Source organism: Simochromis diagramma, unplaced genomic scaffold (assembly GCF_900408965.1).
Source record: "Simochromis diagramma unplaced genomic scaffold, fSimDia1.1 OVJJ01000079.1, whole genome shotgun sequence".
Lineage (NCBI taxonomy): Eukaryota > Metazoa > Chordata > Actinopteri > Cichliformes > Cichlidae > Simochromis > Simochromis diagramma.
The window spans coordinates 2,655,770-2,675,874 of NW_024387075.1; the positions used below are offsets into that span (position 1 = coordinate 2,655,770).

The following is a 20,105-nucleotide window of genomic DNA, read 5'->3' on the forward strand; positions in this document are numbered from 1 at the left end:
GATGCCCCAGAGACAATCCAACACATAACAGCAGGGTGCAAGATGCTAGCAGGCAAGGCATACATGGAACGCCATAACCAGGTGGCTGGCATAGTGTACAGGAACATCTGTGCCGAGTATAACCTGGAAGTCCCGAGGTCAAAATGGGAGATGCCCCCAAGGGTGGTGGAGAATGACCGAGCTAAGATCCTGTGGGACTTCCAGATACAGACGGACAAAATGGTGGTGGCTAACCAACCGGACATAGTGGTGGTAGACAAACAGAAGAAGACGGCCGTAGTGATCGATGTAGCGGTTCCGAATGACAGCAATATCAGGAAGAAGGAACACGAGAAGCTGGAGAAATACCAAGGGCTCAGAGAAGAGCTCGAGAGGATGTGGAGGGTGAAGGTAACGGTGGTCCCCGTGGTAATCGGAGCACTAGGTGCGGTGACTCCCAAGCTAGGCGAGTGGCTCCAGCAGATCCCGGGAATAACATCGGAGATCTCTGTCCAGAAGAGTGCAGTCCTGGGAACAGCTAAGATACTGCGCAGGACCCTCAAGCTCCCAGGCCTCTGGTAGAGGACCCGAGCTTGAAGGATAAACCGCCCGCAGGGGCGTGCTGGGTGTTTTTTTTTTTTTATATAATTTTTTTTTTTTGCCCACAGGAGGCAAACCTTTAACTCTTTGTACATTGTTTAATGTACGTGTGATCTGGCTGCACTTTTTTATTGCTTTTGTATATTTTGTCATTCCTTCATTACACTTCCCATTCCTCGGGGACTGAAGCAATAATATGAGTAAAGCACTATAATGCAGTTTGTACCTCCAACTGCCTAATCACTTACTATCTGGTGCATTAGTATCTTATGCTGCTTAGCACTGATATTAGTTGAATAGTAAAGTGATATCTAAATGTGTCAGTGTCTTATACTATGGCTAAATATGAAAAACCAGTGAATTATTTCCTAAGACGGTTTATAAGAAATCACTAAATGTAAACTTAGGCTGAACAGGTAATTGAGAACTCTATGTCAAATTATTTGTTGAGGTCATTCAAAAAAAAACCCCCAAAAAAAACACAGCTTGTAGCTGTGTAGAAAAATCACAGTCCTGCAACTTGAGAGTGGGTGGTTCTTTGCCTCGGGATGATCTGTGCAAAACTAGCAACAACATCAGAAACAACATACCCAAACAAATATCCACCAGAGACAGTGGTGCATTCCTGAGCTCATAAACTGTGCATTTAATATGATTTGTAAGACAGAGGAGGAATGAAAATGCAGAACTCACAGTGGTAGTTAGGTTTTTAGGAAAGGCAGGAGGTTATGACATCGCAGGGGCGACGTTTTCCAGGGTGGCGAGGATGTGGGAGTTTCGGATAATGGCTCAATTCCAAAACAGTAAAGCAAAATGTGTGCAGCAGAATATTTTCTTTTGAAAGTGAGTGGATAGCTGTAAATAGGCCAGTATACATTTTTTTCTATAACACCCGGTGATCACATTTGAAGGCAGCAGATGTAAAGGTTAAAATTTAAAAAAACAACAACATAGGATCCCCATACTTTAATAACTGGAGCTGAAAATGCTTGTTTTGTTTCCCACTTTTTAACCTTCTGCACTTTGAATGTTGGCTTTTTTTTACAGACCTACAGATTTCTCAATTTTATATGGAATTTGCCACATTTACTAATTTACTTGTGATGTGATTTTTAGATATTTATACATCGTGCCCTCAAAAACTCCATAAATTAAAAAACAAATACACTGCTGTTTTTTGTAGTGCAGTGCATTACATCAAATTCTGTTTGTGCAAAAGTTTTTATAAAGGATATCTTTTTAATGAAATGATAAAAGGAAATTAATAAACAATAATCACAGTACTTTGCATATGGATAGTTATCTTTTTTTCGTATTGCCATGTTATGTGCTCTAGTTTTCTATGATTGTGCTTAGTGTTAGGTTGCAGGTCATGGATCATAGAATAAACCCAAGCAAAACAAACTCATTGCCATTCAGCTTTATTGTGTGATTCAGTGAAGATCAACAAGGTCGTCTAGTGAGTCATCTCGCTTGTTTTTGACTCTCTGCTCTTAAGTTGTGAGACAAGACTTACTTCACTCCATCCATTCATTCTTTTCTGCTTATCCTTATCAGGGTTGCAGGATCCTATCCCATCTACCATAGGGTACACAATGGACAGTCTGCTGTAGGGATAACACAGGGATAGAGACAAGCCTTCACACCTATGGGCAATTCAGTATGACTAATTAATGTAACCTCACTAATTGCATGTGTTTGGACTGTGGGAGAAAGCAAGAGTACTCAAGAAACAATGGGTGGGGTGAAGGGGAGTCCACACAGAAAGGCCCAAGCCAGATGGTGGAGTCAAACACTGGACCTTCTTGCTTTGAGGCAACGATGCTAACTGCAGCGCTACTATGTCATGGTCAACTTACTTCCCTGACTAACTTCTCTCTGCACATGTAAATTTGCTTTGTATTGGCCAATAGGTTTGCTTGTAAATTTTAACATGGTGCAGATTTTTTACCACAACAACAGAACACTAATACTTTTGACGTACCCAAAGAGCAAGCTTCTGCAAGTTCAGTCAAGGCCTCTGTAACTGTCAGTCTGCCTGCAGTCAAACAATAGATTCAGTCTCGCCTATAGTCCAAATTGAGAATCCATCCGCCAGCGGGTTTCTCATCCAGATCAGAGTGGTGCACCAGCAGGGTAGTTAACCAGTAATCAAGTCACATCCGTCATCCAATTCCAAATTCTCCACCTCACACGCCCCCCTTCCTCCCTCCCTGCTGGCTGGCTTAACTCGTCCTCTTGTGTTTTCCCTGAGTGACACTTGGAAGTTGGGAAGAGGCTTCACTGATTGCCCTTGATGTGAATCAGATGCATCTGTCTGCTTGTTGCCAGTTCTCAACTTCTTAGCTATCGGTCAGATGAGAGGAAACAAGACACAGAGCAATACTAATAGAGAGAGGCCTATCTTTCAGATAAATGCTATTTTTCACTAGTGTGGTGATTACATTTAAAACAAAAACTGGATTTATACAAGTGTCATAAGATAAGATCTTACAATTTATTAGGCTATGTGCCATTTATATGTAAATAAATACCATTGTTAATATTAATTATTTATTTTTGTTTTTTAGTTGTGCTTCGAGAACACATAGAGGTGTTCTGTTAACCAACAAATAAGATTTTATCTCCTCCTCCTATGGCTGAACCTCGACACTAATCATTTAAAATATATGCTGATCAAATTCTTGGTGAACAGGTTTTGTTTTTTTACTATTTTTTTGGCCAATATTCTACTGAAAGCCTGAGTGTTTCAGTTGTCAGATCAATTCAGGATTATAGTGGTAGTGTTAATATCCTGAGGTTGTTGCCTCTGGTGCACAAACAACATGTTCCTTGTACCACTCTCTGACAAGGCTGGAAACAAAGCTGGATTAGACATTGTCATATAACGTCTCTGAGGGAAAAGGTGAGGCTCTCCCACATGTACGAAATTGCTTTATCATAAGCAAGAGCAGTAGGCACTGATGTCTGGCAGCGTATGGCTTTAAAGTAAACAAAAAAGTCCGAGCTCAATCCAGCTTGATTATAACACAACAATTAGTGAGGCTGGAATCACAGTGTTGTAGAGCTTTGAAAAACAAGAATGGGTGGAATTGCATTAGATACACTCAAATTCGAGATTTAATTGTATCTGGCAACCACAAGAGGTTCCTGGGATGCTTTAAAAGCAATGATTTGCGTGATTGAATTCTGTAGATTAGAGGTTGTTCTATAGGAAGACAAAATGTGTCACATCAAGATCATATAGTAAGCTGAAGAAACACAAAGTAATGGAACTTTGGCAGATACACATTGTGTAAAACACAAGAGGAATGTTCACAAAACAAACAGGGGTGTCGATATGCACTTAGTCAGAAAATGAGCTTGACTTTGACTTGGTTAATTTGGAAGCAAATGCAGCTTTACCAGGCATGGAGCTGGTCTGATTGAGAGGATATCATGTCACTGTGAAAATGATTCGGATTGTAGGTGACAATGGAAAGAGCACAGTGGATTGTCTGATGAGCTCAGCCCAAGCAGAAAATAGAGAAATGCACTGAGGATTTACAGGATTTAGTTCTCCTTTGCATTTCACTGAAGGTATATCCTACTAATTTGAAAAATAAACATTATACACTGTGCGAAACAAACAAAAAAACTTCTACATATCTAGAAACGGTATTGTTTCTAAGTGCATGTCGAGGGAAAGTAACTGGCATATGCATGAAAATGCCTGCCAGTAATCATTGAATTATTCATCTAATATGCTAAATATTTCTATTTCAATGCCTTAGAGCTTCCCACCGGTGAGAAATTGCATAACTTAGGTAATGAGCAAATTAGAAGAAATCACCTTTCAAGGATGAGATCTTGGAGACATATATGTGTGTATATATATATATATATATATATATATATGATAGTTTACATGATTGACCAGAGGTTGGCAGTTGAGACATGTGTGTTTATTTTTATGGTATCATAGCTAAAAATAAATAAATAAGAAAAAATATAATGATGTTTATATGTTTATAATGATGTTAGATGCACTGCAAGATTATCATCCATCAATAAAATTTTATAAACATCACCTGCAATATGACAGGAATCTTCTAGATGAGTGATGTTTATTTGTGGTATTAATAATGCTAGTAACCAGTTACTAGCATTATTAACTGTAGTCATCTTGTAAAGTATCTATTAACTAATATGTGATTGTGAATTATGAACAACAGTTCTTAGAGTGTTATCAAGTTCTTCATCTTGATGGCCACACAGAGCAGAAAGCTGCACAATTATGTAATTTTTTCAAATGTTTAGATGATGTAAAGTACAAGAAAGAGAGAGTGAGAATATCTGCATTTATTACTCATGTGTAAAATTGGTTTACACTATTTTAATTTCATCTGTCGAAATGATATAATACTTACATGTAAATTGCTCTTTACTTAATTGTTTTGTAACAGATTAATCCAAGCTTTATTATTCAATGGTACTTGCTTTGAAAATCATTGTTTAAAAGTGATTATTTTGTGTCATGTGATTTGATTGACTCTTTGTTTTTCTTTTTTATTCAGATCACTATTGGCTTACTACTCTGCTTTTTATCAAGTGCTGCATCATTGTTCCAAACTATTTGGAGTAATCACCTTTTAAACTTCAAACTAAACATGATGTCTGAATTTCATCTTAAAAGCTCATAAACAATGCATGCTTGTAGTATTGTAAAAAGGGATGAACATTATTTAGATTGTCAAAAAAGTGAATTGTGCATTAAATATTATATCCTAATATAGCCATCCATCATCTTACCATTCGTTCATCCAGGCATCTATTGCTGTTTATGATCAAATATTAGTGGGGATTGTTAAGTAATAGCTATATGCCACTGATATCCTGATAACATAAATAATTCTAGGCCGGCATTGATTTTCATACCAGGTAAATAATAATAAACTGTAGAGAACTCTTAAAAAGGTCTATACCCACACCTAAATATTTCAGTTCATCTGTTTTGTAAAATCCTCTAAGTGCTAATTCAGTTTACATGTTCCTTTATGACTTTTTGTGTTGCGTTTAGTGAAATGTCAAATGCATATAGAATCTTCATGTCCTGAAATGTTGAGATGATTGAGGTCTCTGAATTGTTTTGACCTTTCCTGACAAAGCAAAAATTCACTTCCTCATCACAAATTGTTTCACTTTATCCCCCAACTAAACAGTTAACGAAGATGGTAGTGTCAGGCATCCCTGACATGCATGCAATTAATATTCCCTGCTGTCTGCATTGTTTATACAACAGCTGGTAAACATGACTGACTTTTGTTGCAGATGTTGGATGGTGGTCATGCTCTGCTAGAGGAATATATTAATTCGCTGACAGGCCCTGGGCTCTCCCTGCTATTAAAACTATTTATTTACCCCCTTCTAATGGCATAATTAATCCAGCCTGAAATTGGTAGTACCACATAAACCGCTGTCTGCCCATAATCTGCATGACGGCAAATGAACTCCTTTTATGCTAGCTATTGGCTTCTGTGGTGGCTTCCTTGTAAAATATTAAATGTTTGGTCCTGCAGTCAGAGACATAGCATGGTGTTTTAGCATGCTGGCACGCCTGTCTGCTTTTGGTGTGTAGTTTTATTTTCTAGTCCAAGAACTGGAAGAAATGGTCACGGATGAATATGGACTTTGTTTTTTTTAATCAGATAGTTATGTATCGTAAAAACATTGACGTAAAAACTGACAGTTTTTATACATCCTGATGTTTTTATGATATCATGCTGTTCAAATTTAGCCCTCTAAGTGCTGTTAGCTAATCTTAGTTTTCTATACCGAAAAAGAAAAACATGGCAACTTAGGTCTTTCTCCAAAGTGCTTTTAATTCATCCACACAGAAATTAATCAAGTATTGAACATTTTTTTTGCAGTGTACTCATGCACATTCAGTAATTATGAAGGCTTGCTGACAAATAAGGCCTTTGCAAATAAGCCAACTTATCATATCAAGATTGCTGTCACAACTGATGGGTAATTATGTTTTCTGTCTGGGTGCTATATCACATCCCTCTGACACATCAATTGACACGCCAGGTTGCAGGGGACACTAAATAATACCTGGGGAGAAATATACCATGAGGCTTCCCAGCAGCAATTTGGGAGTAAACTTCAAGGCAAAACAGAGTTTAAGAAACCTTTTGGCTAGATGTTTATTTTGATCATCGAATTATCTGCATAGTTGACAGGTGAACTGAAAGACTGACAGAGACCCAATTCAGCTGTGAGTGGGTGTTGAAACATCTGGTAGTAAAGAAACATCCAAAGACACTAAGCCCAGAGGGATCCTTTAATTTGTCCTTGTCTGAACCAGTGACTCCCTCCTACAGATTTTCCATAAATAACTGAATTCCTGTTGGGGAGGGAGAGACCTGCTTACACACAGAGGTTTTAATTTATTTATTTATCATATTTTGTGTATTTATTCATATATCTTCCATGAATGCTGCTAATCTCTAACCAGACAGTGGTAGAAAATATCCTCTACATCATTGTATTGAGTTTTACTGATCTCATTTTTTTTTTTTTACATGAAAAAAATTCTTTTAAATAGGTTTTAAGCTGTTTATAATTCCACAGTTCATCCACTTCTGAGCAATACACAATATTAAAATAAGTTCAAATAAGGTAACGACAATGGACAGATGCTTGTCACACAACACAGTATAGCCGGCAATACTGTCCAGTATTACATTCAAATCTTAGCACTATGAATACTTGATATAGATTACTCATTAATTATATACAGTACAGATTTGAGTCATTCTTTATTTATTTATATTTTGCTTACAAGGACTACATTTCTTTACAATTTCTGTGTTTTTAAGTATTCTTGGGCTTTAGGCTTTCAAAGTTTTTCCTTAGACATTGGCTGCTTTTTCACTAACTTTTTCAGTTTAGCCTTTGATTTTTTTGCTTTTATATCCAGAGGAATGTTTCTGTAAATCATTTAAGCATAAAAAGGCACCTAACTCAAGGGGGATGAAACAGTTTTGTTTCCACACATAACAGACAACTTAGTAGAAAACCAATTATAAAGCGTGACTTGAGGCACTTGAAAAATGAAAAATATTCATAGTCCATCTCCTATTAACAGTGGACCATGAGCTCCTGTACTATATCTCTCTATGAGTGCACAACGCAACCTTGGATACCTTTATTGAGCCATTGCTTGGATGTTGACTCTAATGTTCAGTGTTGTCTCCCTTAGCCTCTGCAGTTCCATTTCATACTGCAGGGTCTGCCTCATATAACTCAGAGACCTGCTGTGACTCCAAGGGCAAAGAAATATTTGTCCTCAATAATCAGATCCTATAAGAGATGCCTCCCTCGCAATCTCAGGAGTTTGATGAGTATCATAAAGGCAGCCAAATACTGATTTCAATCTGCAGATGCCTGGGAAGAAAGATTTCATTATCTCAAACACCATGGCTTTATGACCACGTGCTTGGTGGTGTCATTTCTGACCATAAGCCTTTTTTTGTCAAGCATTTGTCAGGCATTCTGGTTGTCATTATCGTCATTAACGTCACTGAATTGCAAAAAAGGGCGATCTTTGTTTCACAGAACCCAGCTAGAACACTGAACTCTTGGGAGGTCATGGTACAATCATGCAGCTGTTACCATTTGTTTTCTCTAATGAGCAGTTTATAGTAGATTGGGAAGAAAAATAATCAGACTTCATCTCAGAAGCTTGTAATATACATGTTTCTGCGTCAATGGGCCTCAAATTATGGGTCTTATTCATTTCACAGCTACCCAAGGGTCTATTCCATTGGGTAATGAATATTATGGCAGACAGGGAGGGCTCGCTCACCCCATCTTCCTCTTGTTGCTTGAACCTGTAATAAATTTCCTGCCATTGCCATATGGTACCAAGTCATGTGTGGGATTCAATATGCCATGTTATTTATTTATTTCCCAGGTGTTGCTTTTCTGTTAGTGATTTATGTGTTATTGTGTGTGATCTCCGTCTGGGATCTATGACATGGGTTGTGGAGGGTTTTTTGGAAGACGGCCCGAGTTGAAACACAGCCATGGGTACAGAATATTGTAGCAGTCGAGTGATGCTAGGACGGTCAGGAATAGGGAATGGTCAGCAACATTTTGTAGTAGTGATTCATGTAAAGAGAGAAGGGCAAGTGAGAAGATTTGTGGCTACCCAGCAAGTATTTAGCAACAAATATCTATGTTAAGTTCATATGCTTGTGCTGTCCTTCAGCATTTCTGATAATGTAAGGAAGTGAGCAGAGAAAGTTCTTTTGGTCTTTTCAGTTGTGCCATGGAAAAAGTAAATATCTTTTTTAACAGTGTTAGGGTTGTTTCTTTTCTTCTCCATATGATGATTCAGATATTTAACTTGGTTTTATTTCTTAGTAACCCTATCTCATGAAATGCATCAAGAAAAAAAAAATGCCATCCAAACTTTTTTTTTCCATCTCTCTTCCTTTTTCATTTTTTTCATGTTGTTGGAATAAAGTTGATCTTTGACCCAAAATTTGTCAGAAATTCTTAAATTGTACTGTATCACAAAAACAGTGCAGATATACAGATTGGGATCATTAATACCAATAAATCAAGCATCCTGTGCGCATTACTGCCTCATACATTATCTTTGAGCCTCAGCTCTAATATTATGGTGACACATTATGTCAATATGATTACAAATCACTCATTTCTCTCAGGGTCCAAGGAACCATTACTGCTGCTACTGCTGCATAACTTGACTCTAACTGGTACGCATGGAGAAGTGTTTGAGACAGCCCACGCTGTAGAAATGCTAAGTCAAGAGAAATAGATGTTAGGGTTATGAGGGGTCCCTGGGAGATTTTGCTCCACAAAAGTGGAAAAAACATGTTAAAAGTATATATGTGTATATAATGTGTCCGTGTGTGTGTATTTTTTTTACAGCACCTATCCAAAGTCCAGAGGTACGGCGGATGGGCTATTTTGTGACTGCTATTTTAAACCATCCCAATTAAATTCAAGAGGTCATCACAGTAATCAAATTTGCAGGCTTTAGGGGAAATTAGAACCTCTGGGCTATTTTATTTGCAGGGTAACTACATTCAGATATGCTTAATTTCAAACACCTCCCAGAAGAGTTGTCTCCTTGAGTCAGTAAACAAGGATGTTAGATTAAATGAAAAATAGATTTTCCGTTATTAGATTGTTTTCCAACAGTGAAAGTGCACGTGTAGTAAATTGGAAGTCTTTTAACTCAATTAAGGGAGCAAGATGGAAATTATGTTGTTATCTTTAGCTGCCAAAAGCCAAATATAACACATCATATTTTAGTCAAGTCCTGGGCTATTGCTGATTTTGTATCTGCTCACCATGGCCCCTTAATCACTTTTTTGTGCCCTGATCTTTAGTAGATCTCTCAGTGGGGATTATAGTGTGTCATTAAGAATGAAAAATAATATCTTTATTAGGGCTATAGTTCATGCAAACATGCTGTGAAATATTATTTGCCTCTCTGGAAGCTCAGTAACAAATGACAAGAACGCCTCTGCACTGCCGTTCAATAGAGTTTGGAAAAGGGAAACACAGGATTTGACAAATGTGCCCTGCAGAATTTGTTCCTTAATAATTGGTTGGACTACATGAATATTTAAATGGAAATGCAGGGTTATACCTCTGGTCAAAAGACCTATCTCTGTAAAATGAGCCTTCACTAAATTGGTTGATTGAAAGGAATAGATTTTTTCCCCCATCTTTCTGTCGTAGACTGTGCCGAGTAGATATTAGGTTTCTCTCTTTTTGCTCTACCCTTTAGCTTTAACGATGGTGCTCTTAATCTGGTTGAAACACCTCGTTCTCCTAAGGGTGCCAATAAAGAGTGGATTTTTTTAGCTAGTGGCAGACACTTAATAGTGAAATTTCATTCCTTCATTCTCTCAACAGACAAAGTTACGATGGGCTGGAAAAGAAGCTAAAGGAAGTCTTCACTGAACGAAGCAGCATTCTGCACCAGCTCTCCAAGACTTCAAAGGAACTGGACAGCATAAAAGGCAACCTTCAGGTTGAACTTTTACTGTTTCTCTTTTTTTCTTTGCAATGTTTGAAAGTTTATTCGGCTGTGAATTTTGCTCCGCGGGTTCAGTCATTTTCTAATCCCTGTTTTCAGCCGTTTGAAGGCTGGATTCATGAGTCCTTGCACACATTTTCAGTGAATTTGCAGTAAACCTGTTGTTAAATATTAAGGTAAAAATGTTTTTAAGTTCAACAAGCCCACCCATTGTTACATACATGATTTGTTAGTGTTTCTACAGCTGCTGAACAATGTAAATGTAGAGCGCAGACTGGGCAAGTCATTTTTTTTGCATGAATAAAAATCCAGGGCTTAGAAGTAGACGACCAGAAATCCAACATTATCGGGAAATTTCAACATAAGGATGGATTCAGCATGGTCCCATTCTCTTCTCAGGACCTTTAGCTGTCACTGATGATCTTCTCAAATGACATTTACTAAAACTTTAAGTACAGTAATTTTTTTTATTAGCGTTGATATCACTGCAGTGACACTGTGTAGGTTAAATGTTCAATCAGATGTTCATACAGGAAAAAATCCACAGGCTACTTCAATTTATAGTAGCAAAGAACAAAAAGGATTCAAATTTCTTACATGTTGTCACAACTTAAATATGAAACTTTGACCTATGCTTTGTAGTTGTGAGAACTCACTTCTACCTATCCAGTAAAGACTAAAAGCTACACAATATGGTAAAACTGCTCACTCATTTACAGGCAATAAATTGGTCTGACAACTAATTAAAATCTATCTATCTATTTATCTAGATAGAGATGTGTGCGCGTGCGTGTGTGTGTGTGTGTGTGTGTGTGTGTGTGTGTGTGTGTGTGTGTGTATAAAGTTTAGAGGATGCTTGCCCTAATTAAATTTTGGCTTGAAAACAAGGTTGGGAAATATATATCGCACCTCCTGCAGTGAGGGTGGTTTGCATGAAGTAAGAAAGTTTCTTTTTTTAAATTAGCTCATAAGACAACTTTGAGTGACTATGAGGATTATTTGGTTTGTCGCAAAGACGGGTATCAGTTGGTTCTGCCAAATAACAGTCTTGAACATTTCACGTACCTTATTATCCTGGACAGTAGATGTTATAATGCTGTGAGAACACAATTACCACAGTGCTGGATGCTGTAAAGCACTTTTTACCAGTCAGTTTAGGTCAACTTCATTATGGCTTCTGGCAGTAACAAGAAAAAAGTCAGTTATAAATTCAGATATTTTAATCACTTGGTATTTTTCAGTCGCATCAGGATATGCAGTCCAACAAAACATGCCTCCCACTTGGATGCTTAGGTCTTGGGAGCCAGATGCCCATCTTTTTCTATCCAGCACTTATAAAGTTGCTGTCTGAGTGATACTTCGTCTGTGCAGCAGCGTTTTGCCGCTTTAGGCCAATTTGTTGTCTACTGGAATAGTCAGAAAATCAATAATCAAACGAATTATATGGCCAGTTTTCCATCAGTGGTGTGTGTTTGCAAGAGATGTCCCATGTGTCTGGAAAAAGCTCATGTAGTCTGTCTACAACTATTCCCTGGGGCAGGCTTTGATGTCTACTCACTCCAGGCTAGCTAGTTTGGCATCAATCTTCGCCGTGGGCCCTGTGCCAGCGTGCTGGGCAGGGCAGAGGTTGTGTTGGATTCCAATTTCTGTGTAGTGGAAGAAATCTATTCTTCAAGGGGGAAAACATCATCAACATTTAAAAGAGATCAAGTCAACAAGATAAAACATTTAATGTTTCTGGAAAGAAATGATGGCCCATGTGAAGTGTTTTGAAACATAATGAGCTGCCCTCTAGGTGCATTTCGGTAACCCTAATAATTAAACCTATTGTGATTGGGACTTTAGTCTTTGCTGCAGCTCCAGGGACGTTAAGAAGCAGTTAACTGTGGGCTTTAAGTAGCTGCTTTGTTGTTTAAACTTAATGTCGTGACCACATAACTTGAGAGGATTTGCACATTTAACGCAATGTAAGCCCATTTTGTAGCTGCCACACTAACGTCTTTCAGTGATTTTTATTGTTGTTTGTGTTATAGAGTCGATTACTGAATACTAACTGTTCTTTTTCTCCACAAATAAAAACATTTTTTAGAATGGTTGTTCTTACAGGACCTGAGTCATCAATGTGCTCTTGGAGTAATTTTGGTCGACTGACCATTTATCATTTAAAAAAACATCATTTTGTGACTACATGGGCTATTGCTGTCTAATATTAAAATCATTTTAATGACCTGAAACTCCAAGTCTGACAAAACTGTAAAAAATAAACACAGAAAACTAGGAAATTAGAAAGGCACTGCATATACTCACCAGCCACTTCATGTGTTACGGCCAGTCTCTCTTTTGCCTTCAGAACTGTCTTAATTCTCTGTGGCATCGATTCAACAAGGTGCTGGAAACATTCCTCGTCCATGATGCAAATTTCCTGTTCAAAGTGTCCTCTATTGGACTGAGATCTGGTGCCTGTGGAGCCCATGTCAGTACAGTAAACTGATCATGTGAAAGAAGCCAGTTTGAGATGATTTGAGCTTTGTGACATGCTGTGTTAATCTGCTAGAAGCAGCCATCAGAAAATGGGAACACTGTAGTCAGTAAGGGATGGACATGGTCAACAACAATGCTCATGTGGTTTGTAGTGTGAAACGATGCTCAAACGCCCAAAGTGTGCAAAGAAACCCCATTAAACCACTAGCAGCAGCATGGGTGGTTGGATGGAGCCATGTTTTCATGCTGGATTGTTGCAGCAGAAATCAAGATTTCTCAGAAAAAGCAACATTTTTCCATTTTTCTTCCATTGTTCAGTTTTGGGTCCCTGTTCGCAGCTGGCAGGAGTGGTACCCGATGTGGTGTCTGCTGTAGCCCATTTGCTTTAAAGCAATCCACCCGAGAGAGATCGGTATTAGACATAGAATTCAAACAATTAAAAACAGTGTTACTATGCTGTGTCTTTTATTAAATATTGGCACATACCTGTGAAACCATACTGTAAATACATGGCTTCCATGACAGGTAAATAAGGCTTTGTAATATTTATTTTATGATGTTTTCAGTTGTTGTGAGAGATCGCTTCTTTATAAATTGTCTATAATAAGGTTATTTCATTTATCTATCAAACTATCAGCTTAAAGAAGTGGCCATTCTCCTCTGACTTCTGGCATCAACAAAACATTTTCATCCAGATAACTGCCGCTAACTGGATATTTGCTCTTTTTTGGACGATTTGCTGTAAACCCTAGAGTTGGTTCTGTGGAAAATTCCAGTAGCTCACCAGTTTTGGATACTCAGACCAACCCATGTGGATTTAATAGCAATGCCACATTCACTGACACTCAGTTTGAATTTAAGCAGGTCATCCTGAACATGTCTGCATGCCTTTAAAGTACCTTTAACAAGCAGTTCATCAGGTGTATCTAAGTAGCTGATGAGTGTTTGTTATTATATAATTACAATAAAGCAAAACACATGTTGCCATTTGATTTTGAATACAACAAAACATGAAGTCAAAATAAATAGAAAACAAACCAAATTTGAAGAATTTAAATCTGTCCATTCAGCTCGTGACTCTTTGACAAATCATACAAATGACTGAAATGCCACTCAGATATACTAAATGTGCAGCTTTATTACACCATTAGTTTATTTACTTGAGTGCAGATACATTGCCTCTTGTAAGCAGATGCTGTTCCCTCTTTTTTTTTCTTTATTTCTCTTCATAGATTAACATGAAATGGGAGTCAGGCGCTGGGGAGGAGCTTGTTTCAGGCATTATGGAAATGTGGCGTTAATTGCCATAGATATCACCTTCAAGCACAAGCAAAGATAAACTATCTCTCCCTTGGAGTCCACATTTTCTTACAAGTCTGTACATTTCTGTTCTGTTCATAACAAATAAAAATATCTTGGAGGGCTTGTAGGGCAATCAGAGACCTGACTAATTCATAATTACCCATCAGGCAGGTGCTGAGGCACCAGTAGAACCCAATCTGTGCTTCTGCATGTACCCTCATTAGGACATTCATCAGCAGACTGTTAAAAGCCATATAATTTGGGAGGAGGGATAGGGGTGTCTGAACATTTTACATCTGCTGCATCGTTTTCTAACAGACACCTCAGAAAACCTGGTAAGATTCTGTAATGTGTAATGTCACAGCAAACAGTAAACGCATACAGTAAATGCTTACACGTGCTTTGTTATACTGTATATTTGTTTCCATTTTCTGTTGATGGTGATATGAAGTAATTTTCCTTCAGAAGTTTTTCATGTACAACAACAAATTGTGCCATTCCTGGAAAAACACAGTGTCTCTGTTCTCTTTCAGTCACTGAAAAATGATGACACAGTAGCCAAGAAAGATGTGCAGAGGATTTTGGAGCTGAGCCACAAACAGAGGTAAAGTGGGGCATCATGCATGACTTAGACATGAGCTTCCAACAGTGCTGTGCAGTTCACTAAACTGCCATCAAAAATTAGGTTAGAAATTAATAACCATCAGTAAAAAATGCATAATGATAAATAAAATCATGCGCTGTCTCCTGTTATGCTGTGGTTGCGAACCTCTCGTGAATGTCTTGTATTAAGCTGGTATTCAGATTAACAAGATAATAACAGGTTCTTTTTTATTATTTATTTTTATTTGTTTTCAAGTGTATTTGAAAATATAGGAGAAGCTTTTGATGAAGATATAAGATAAAAAGGGTGGTAAGGATCCATTGGTTATTCATAGCTCACAGATACATTCCTAATGTTCTTGCTGCAAAAGCATATCCACGATTACACCACGTTTCAGTCTTAATCATCTAGTGACATCCTCAGATTCTGTTACATGTAGTTGTGCAAACCAAACTTTACAGTTCTGAGAAAACTGACAACCAATTTGCTTTTCAATCCTGGACTTCAACAACTGAGATTTGTTTTGTTCATGAATTTCAACCACAAAGAGTTTAAATAGCTTTCATTTGGATTTGTTTGTGTGACTAGTTGCTCTTCCTTAGCAACAGCACCCGCAAAAGCTTATGAGTATAGTAATCATCTGAGCCACCCGCCATGCCAACATGACATGCCAGCACATTTTCTCTGCTGAAATAAGAGTAATAACATTAAGAATAAGAAATACTTTATTTATCCCAAAGCTTGTGAAATTGCTGTGTTTCAGCTGCCAGCACATGAAAAACAACATAGCTCAATAAACACAACACCACAGAACAAAATAGCTTGGAAAAGAAAAAAATATATATTAGACAAGGAGCTCGATTAAATAGAAAACACACCAGGGTAAAAATAAATAAATAAATCTAAATATCATACAGTCAGGGTCTTAAATCTAAAATGAATATATACGAATATCTGGTATTAATTGGTAAAGAGTTTCTGTATCTGTCCTTGTGGCTTCTGAGCTCAGGTGTGTCCAGTTTGATGCGCAGTGGATGGTATAGAACCATTAATTCACACCCAGTTATTTGGATGACTTCTACATGAGCTGATGATAGAAACCAACAGCAACAGCAGCAATGACGATAAGCCCTGGGAAATTCAAATGCATTCCAACAGCTAGTTGTACAATATTCAGTCCACCGAACTGTCTGAAATCAAAAAACACTTCAATCACACAGTGGTCCAAGAGGCGAGAGGAATGCAAACTGGTGGTTGTTGCATAAACCTGTAGAGTCTTTTGGTGATGCGATTCTTTCACGTTAAGTTTTGCAGTGTCTTTACACACTGCATAATATTTACTGGTGAATATAATTGATAAGAAAAACAGAATTCTCTCATTTGAACAAAACACTGCTTGTATTGTCATATGAAGATTTAAAAAATGGTGTCTGCATAATCACATCATGTCCATCAGGTATCTAATGGATATAAATAATGATAAGTAATGACTTGCTCATTGTTATTGAGGATGGTACTTTTCAGGTGTTGGCCAGTGTGTCTCCAGTACACACAGGAGCAGGTAGATAATTCATAATTCCATCGCAAACCTGTCTTGTGTATTTAAAATTGATATGCCTGTTTTCATTTTGCGAAAAAAGCAATCATCTGTGATTTAGAGCTTTTTTTTTTTTTAGTGAGCTGAAAAAGTGTTTAGCTTAAGTGCTTTACCAGTTAGGACTGTCTGATTAATGTTGTGTGTAATGAGACTGCTAATGATTTGGAGTCATTCATGGCCTTCATCCTCCCTGAAATGTCAGCCTGACTGAAGTCCAGCTGTGTGTGTGTGTGTAGTATCTGGATAGCCAATCAATAGCCTATCAGAAGTCCATGGCAGCTCTCACATGTCATCAAGCTAAAAAACTATAAAGCAGTAGCTTGGCTCAATGTTGCCTACCTAGCATTTGTGAGCCACAACTTTTTCAATGTGTTATTAATCCACCTTTAGAGTTCCACTGTCTGCCAAGTGTGATTACCAGCTGGCTCCATTATCGTGAGTGCAGACAGGTGATTCATTGCAGGTCATTTACTTTTGTCAAGTCTTAACAGAAATTTGATTGGCTCCTGAAAATAATTTTGATCCAAAGAGCAATGCAAAAAAAAAAGGTCATTGGTAAAAATGTAACAGTTTTTAAATAGCAATTAAAATAGCTTAACTTACTTTCATCCCTTTTTGTATTTACTTATTACAGACTCTTCAAGCCTGTGTCACATTTACTGTCTCTCTTTTGGCAGTTTAGACAGTTTTGATATATTATGTACAAACTCTTCTAAGTATTGGAAGCAGGAGATGTGAATATAAATGGAAAACCAAAGCAGGGGTGGTTGGTTGGTCACTGTGAAGAAAAATGTTTTTTAGGTTGAACTTATGCCAAGAGACAAGACCACTGGCATATAAAGTATAACAGTATATGACTGCTGAGCAGTGACATCCTTTCCACTCTGAGTGTTGCTGTACTGCCTTGAAAGATAATGTCCCCTAACTACACTACTGGGTGACTGTGACATACGTCATATACTTCAGCCATGCTTGGAAACAGTAAATAGGCTGTTACTTATAATTTTAACTGGGCTACCTTGTGATGTGATACAAGCGTTTTTGGTACCACTGACCCACATCCCCTGCCTCCTTGATTTATAATTCTCTGTTATCTGTGCTCAGGAGCACCAAACTATACTGAATTACAAATTACAGTCGAATGCATAAAAATTTAATTTTATGTTAAACACATAATTCATTCTGCATTAGTCATCACACCACATGAACCATATCAAAATTCAGGGAATTTTAATACACTGCAAGAAGCAATATAGCAGTGCAGTGCAGTGCAGCAAACTTGGTCTTCTTGTATCTCGTCTTTCTCCTTGAACCTAACAGCCATCTCTTGCTGTTGGCTTCATGGGAGTGTTTGCTAAACTCTACATTTATAGATCATATATATATAGAAAATTAAATTGACTGTAGTCAGGCCTTTTAAATTCAAACAAAATCATTAAATGATAATACATGTGAAATTGTTTAGGATCGAAGAAAGATGTGTGGCTGCTATGAACCAAAGTGTGAACCGGTTAACAAATGCCAACATCGTTTCCACCCTAATTGCAGTTACATGGCCCATTATTGCATCATCCATTCACAAATTAAGCTAATTATGTTTTTATCTTTTAAAAATATGTTTGTAAACAAAATATTTCCTTTTGATTCAAATTAATGAATTTGTTCATATCCTGCTCATAGATTCATAATAAAAATCATCCATCTGGTGACAAAGACATTAGTAAAATTTACTTCTGTCCAAAAAAATTGCTTTTAAGAGTGATATATCTAAGAAGGCCATTCTGTGGTAGAGCAGTCAAGACATCTGAAAATGTGAAGAGGAAGTACTAACAGAGTGTTTCTCACTTCCCTTTCACTTGACAGAGAGGAGATGAAGTCCCTCCAGGCAGCCTTGCAGAAGCAGCTGGATGAGGCAAATGAGAAAGCGGAGAAGCAGCAGGCCACGGTAAGACAGAGCTGACCTGACCATCAACATCCGGTCTTGTCTAACCAGCATTGTCACCTGTCACACGGGGCCTTCACTGATCCACACTCATTACCCAGCAGCAAGCTCCCGCCTCTATCCTTCACCATATAATTGAAACTTTCAGAGTGAACAAAAGCTTTGTGTCAGCTATTATTTTGTTTGAACAGAAGTCCAGAGTTCAAAGGTGGCAAGTTTACTATTTTATCATTTAAAAAAATAAGTAAGCAAAGGTCTAAAATTATCATCGTCAGCTGATTATCTAAATTGGAAGTGATTAGTTTTCTGTTAATTACTAAATAAACAAATCATTTTCAGCATCATGTTAGATAACAACATATGCAGATGATACTCTGCTTTAATTGCCAATGTTACAGAAGATGCAAAATATGCCTATTTTAGTTCAAAACACAACAAAAGCATGTTTAATTTTGTGATTATTTAAAATATACATGCAAACCATGGAAGCATGCAACATGTGTTACAAGATACGTGAAAATTAATTGCATTTTAATAATAAAGAGGTTTTTGGTGTCAGTGGAAAACATCATTTCTGTTAACTCCAGTTTTAATAAAATCACAATATTTTAATTACTGAACCAATTAAAAGAAATGCACCTCTAAGGAGTTCAAATAATGTTTCTTTGCTACCAAACAATATGAGAAGCAATGAGTATTTACACCTTTAAATTATTACACAGTGGAGAATTCTATATTTAGTTTCAGCAGCTTTACTGTATTTGGTATCAGGTAAGGTTGAAAGCAGCCTTAATTTAAGACAAACTTTAATTTCTTCATCATGATGAGTATAAGTACTCATTTTAATGTGCTTGCTCTGAGAGGCTTTTTGTAGAATTCAGATTAAAAAATGTATTTTGGCATCGGCGGTGATGCTGCATTAATACACTGTATTGGCCCACATTTCTACTCCCATACTGTTCTGAGAAACCCTCTCTTGTTCCTCCACTTACTCCTTATCAACAAATCAGCATAAATCCTGTCTAGCTGCACTGACAGCTACAGTACTGGAATGCTTCTAGGACTTTCAATATATGCTAATGAAAATCTGGCCTGTAACAGTGCAGGCTTCTTATGCACAGTCACAGCGTTTAATGGGCACCGTGACATTACAATCGACAATCAAATCATGGACCCTCAGCGAGATAAACAAAAGTACAGTAACATTTCCAATGACGTGTGTGCCATTTTCCTTTGCCTGGTGACAAATCCCAGTTTCTGGTTTTTGTGGTTTGACATTTACATTCTGAAAAATTATATGTATCCCACTTTCTAAGATTTAAGATTCAAAATAGCACCTCAGCAGGATGTAAAAGCTACACATGTTCAACAAAACAATGGAATAATCTATTTCATTTCTAGTAGAAAACATGGCTTCTAAAAGTTCCTAGTGAAAAATAAAAGCATAAGGAGAAGCATATACCTTGCAAAATCACAAAAAAACACACATTACAAAGTTGCTAAATATTTGTTGACATATATGGGTAATTACATT

General features: G+C 37.4%; 1 protein-coding gene across 2 annotated transcripts in view; it reads left to right on the forward strand.

Moving 5' to 3' along the window:
• Nucleotides 1–20,105, forward strand: part of luzp2 (leucine zipper protein 2) — a 149,087-nt gene that overhangs the window by 64,329 nt on the left and 64,653 nt on the right. For both annotated transcript variants that reach the window (XM_040045620.1, XM_040045619.1), the window contains exons 2-4: nt 10,522–10,639; nt 14,962–15,032; nt 18,493–18,574. In XM_040045620.1, coding sequence (XP_039901554.1) covers nt 10,522–10,639; nt 14,962–15,032; nt 18,493–18,574 — 271 coding nt within the window. The remainder of the gene's footprint in view (nt 1–10,521; nt 10,640–14,961; nt 15,033–18,492; nt 18,575–20,105) is intronic.